Source organism: Perkinsus marinus (assembly GCF_000006405.1).
Source record: "Perkinsus marinus ATCC 50983 genomic scaffold scf_1104296939964, whole genome shotgun sequence".
Lineage (NCBI taxonomy): Eukaryota > Perkinsozoa > Perkinsida > Perkinsidae > Perkinsus > Perkinsus marinus.
In genome coordinates, this window is record NW_003212979.1 from 1,057 (window position 1) to 2,033 (window position 977).

The 977-nt window shown below is 44.1% G+C and overlaps 1 protein-coding gene across 1 annotated transcript in view; it reads left to right on the top strand.

Moving 5' to 3' along the window:
• Nucleotides 1-432: 432 nt before the first annotated feature.
• The window catches only part of Pmar_PMAR005457 (hypothetical protein), a gene marked incomplete at both ends in the record, with an annotated part of 3,739 nt that continues 3,194 nt past the window's right edge, over nucleotides 433-977 (top strand). Inside the window, one exon of the mRNA XM_002782171.1 lies at nucleotides 433-942. Coding sequence (XP_002782217.1) covers nucleotides 433-942 — 510 coding nt within the window. The remainder of the gene's footprint in view (nucleotides 943-977) is intronic.

Here is a 977-nt window from a genome sequence, read left to right on the forward strand (position 1 = left end):
GGAGACCGGCGAGCGATATAGGTTTGGGTCTCACGTGAGATACAACCCATGAGTTCTATCTCAGAAAAGTCCTGAAGTGTGTTGTGAGCAAACTAAGTACTTGTTTTTAGGGCGTGCGCGGTAGTGTTTGCTCTGTGTGATCGTAGACATTCAAGCTAAGTAAGCTAGAGCTTGTATGTGAAGAATAGATAAGGTTAAGAGTTTTTATTGGTTTGTGGTCCTTACTGGTTGGACCATCCTTACGTGAAGTACTATCGCTGCAACCCAAGGCTTGGTGGGTTGATTATTATCTATCCATTAGTATTAATTGGTATTATCGACTGGTTGTGTTAATCTAGTGGGATGAGTGTATCTTCTCGCGACATTGAGAACGCTGACATGGAAACCCAGAATGGCTCCTAACAATTGGTAGCAGCTCCTTGTAGGAGCCCTATGTTATTGGCTAATCTTGGGAGGACTCAACTTGAGGCTATTGTTACTGTACGGAATATTCCTAATCCGGGTGGATCTATTCGAGAAATGGCTGCTTATGTCTATGAGAATGATAAATGTGTATTAAACGCAGTAGAGAAGGGCCTTTTCTTGAACGTGTATCGCAAAGTATTTGGAACCCCGTATGTAGAAGAGCTTCAAGCTATGTCCACGGGATTGCAGGCTTCTTATGATGTCCTTAATGAGCCTCGAGAAGAAGATGATGACGCACCAAAGGAATCACCACCTTTGGATGGTGATTTGCCGGAGGATGCGGGTAGTACTGGTAAAGAGGGTGGTCTCTCCTCTAAGGGTCTGGTCTCATCGGGCTTTGATTATGATTTTGCTAACAAAGCTGTTGAGAGTATTACTGGTTCTGAGGAGAAAGGTGGCCAGTTCACTGACTTCTTGGCCTCTGAATTTCAGAGGATGCGGCAAGAAAACAGTGCTGCTCACTCGACTCTGATGAACGTGATTGATAAGTATAAGGAGTCTATCGATGTTGA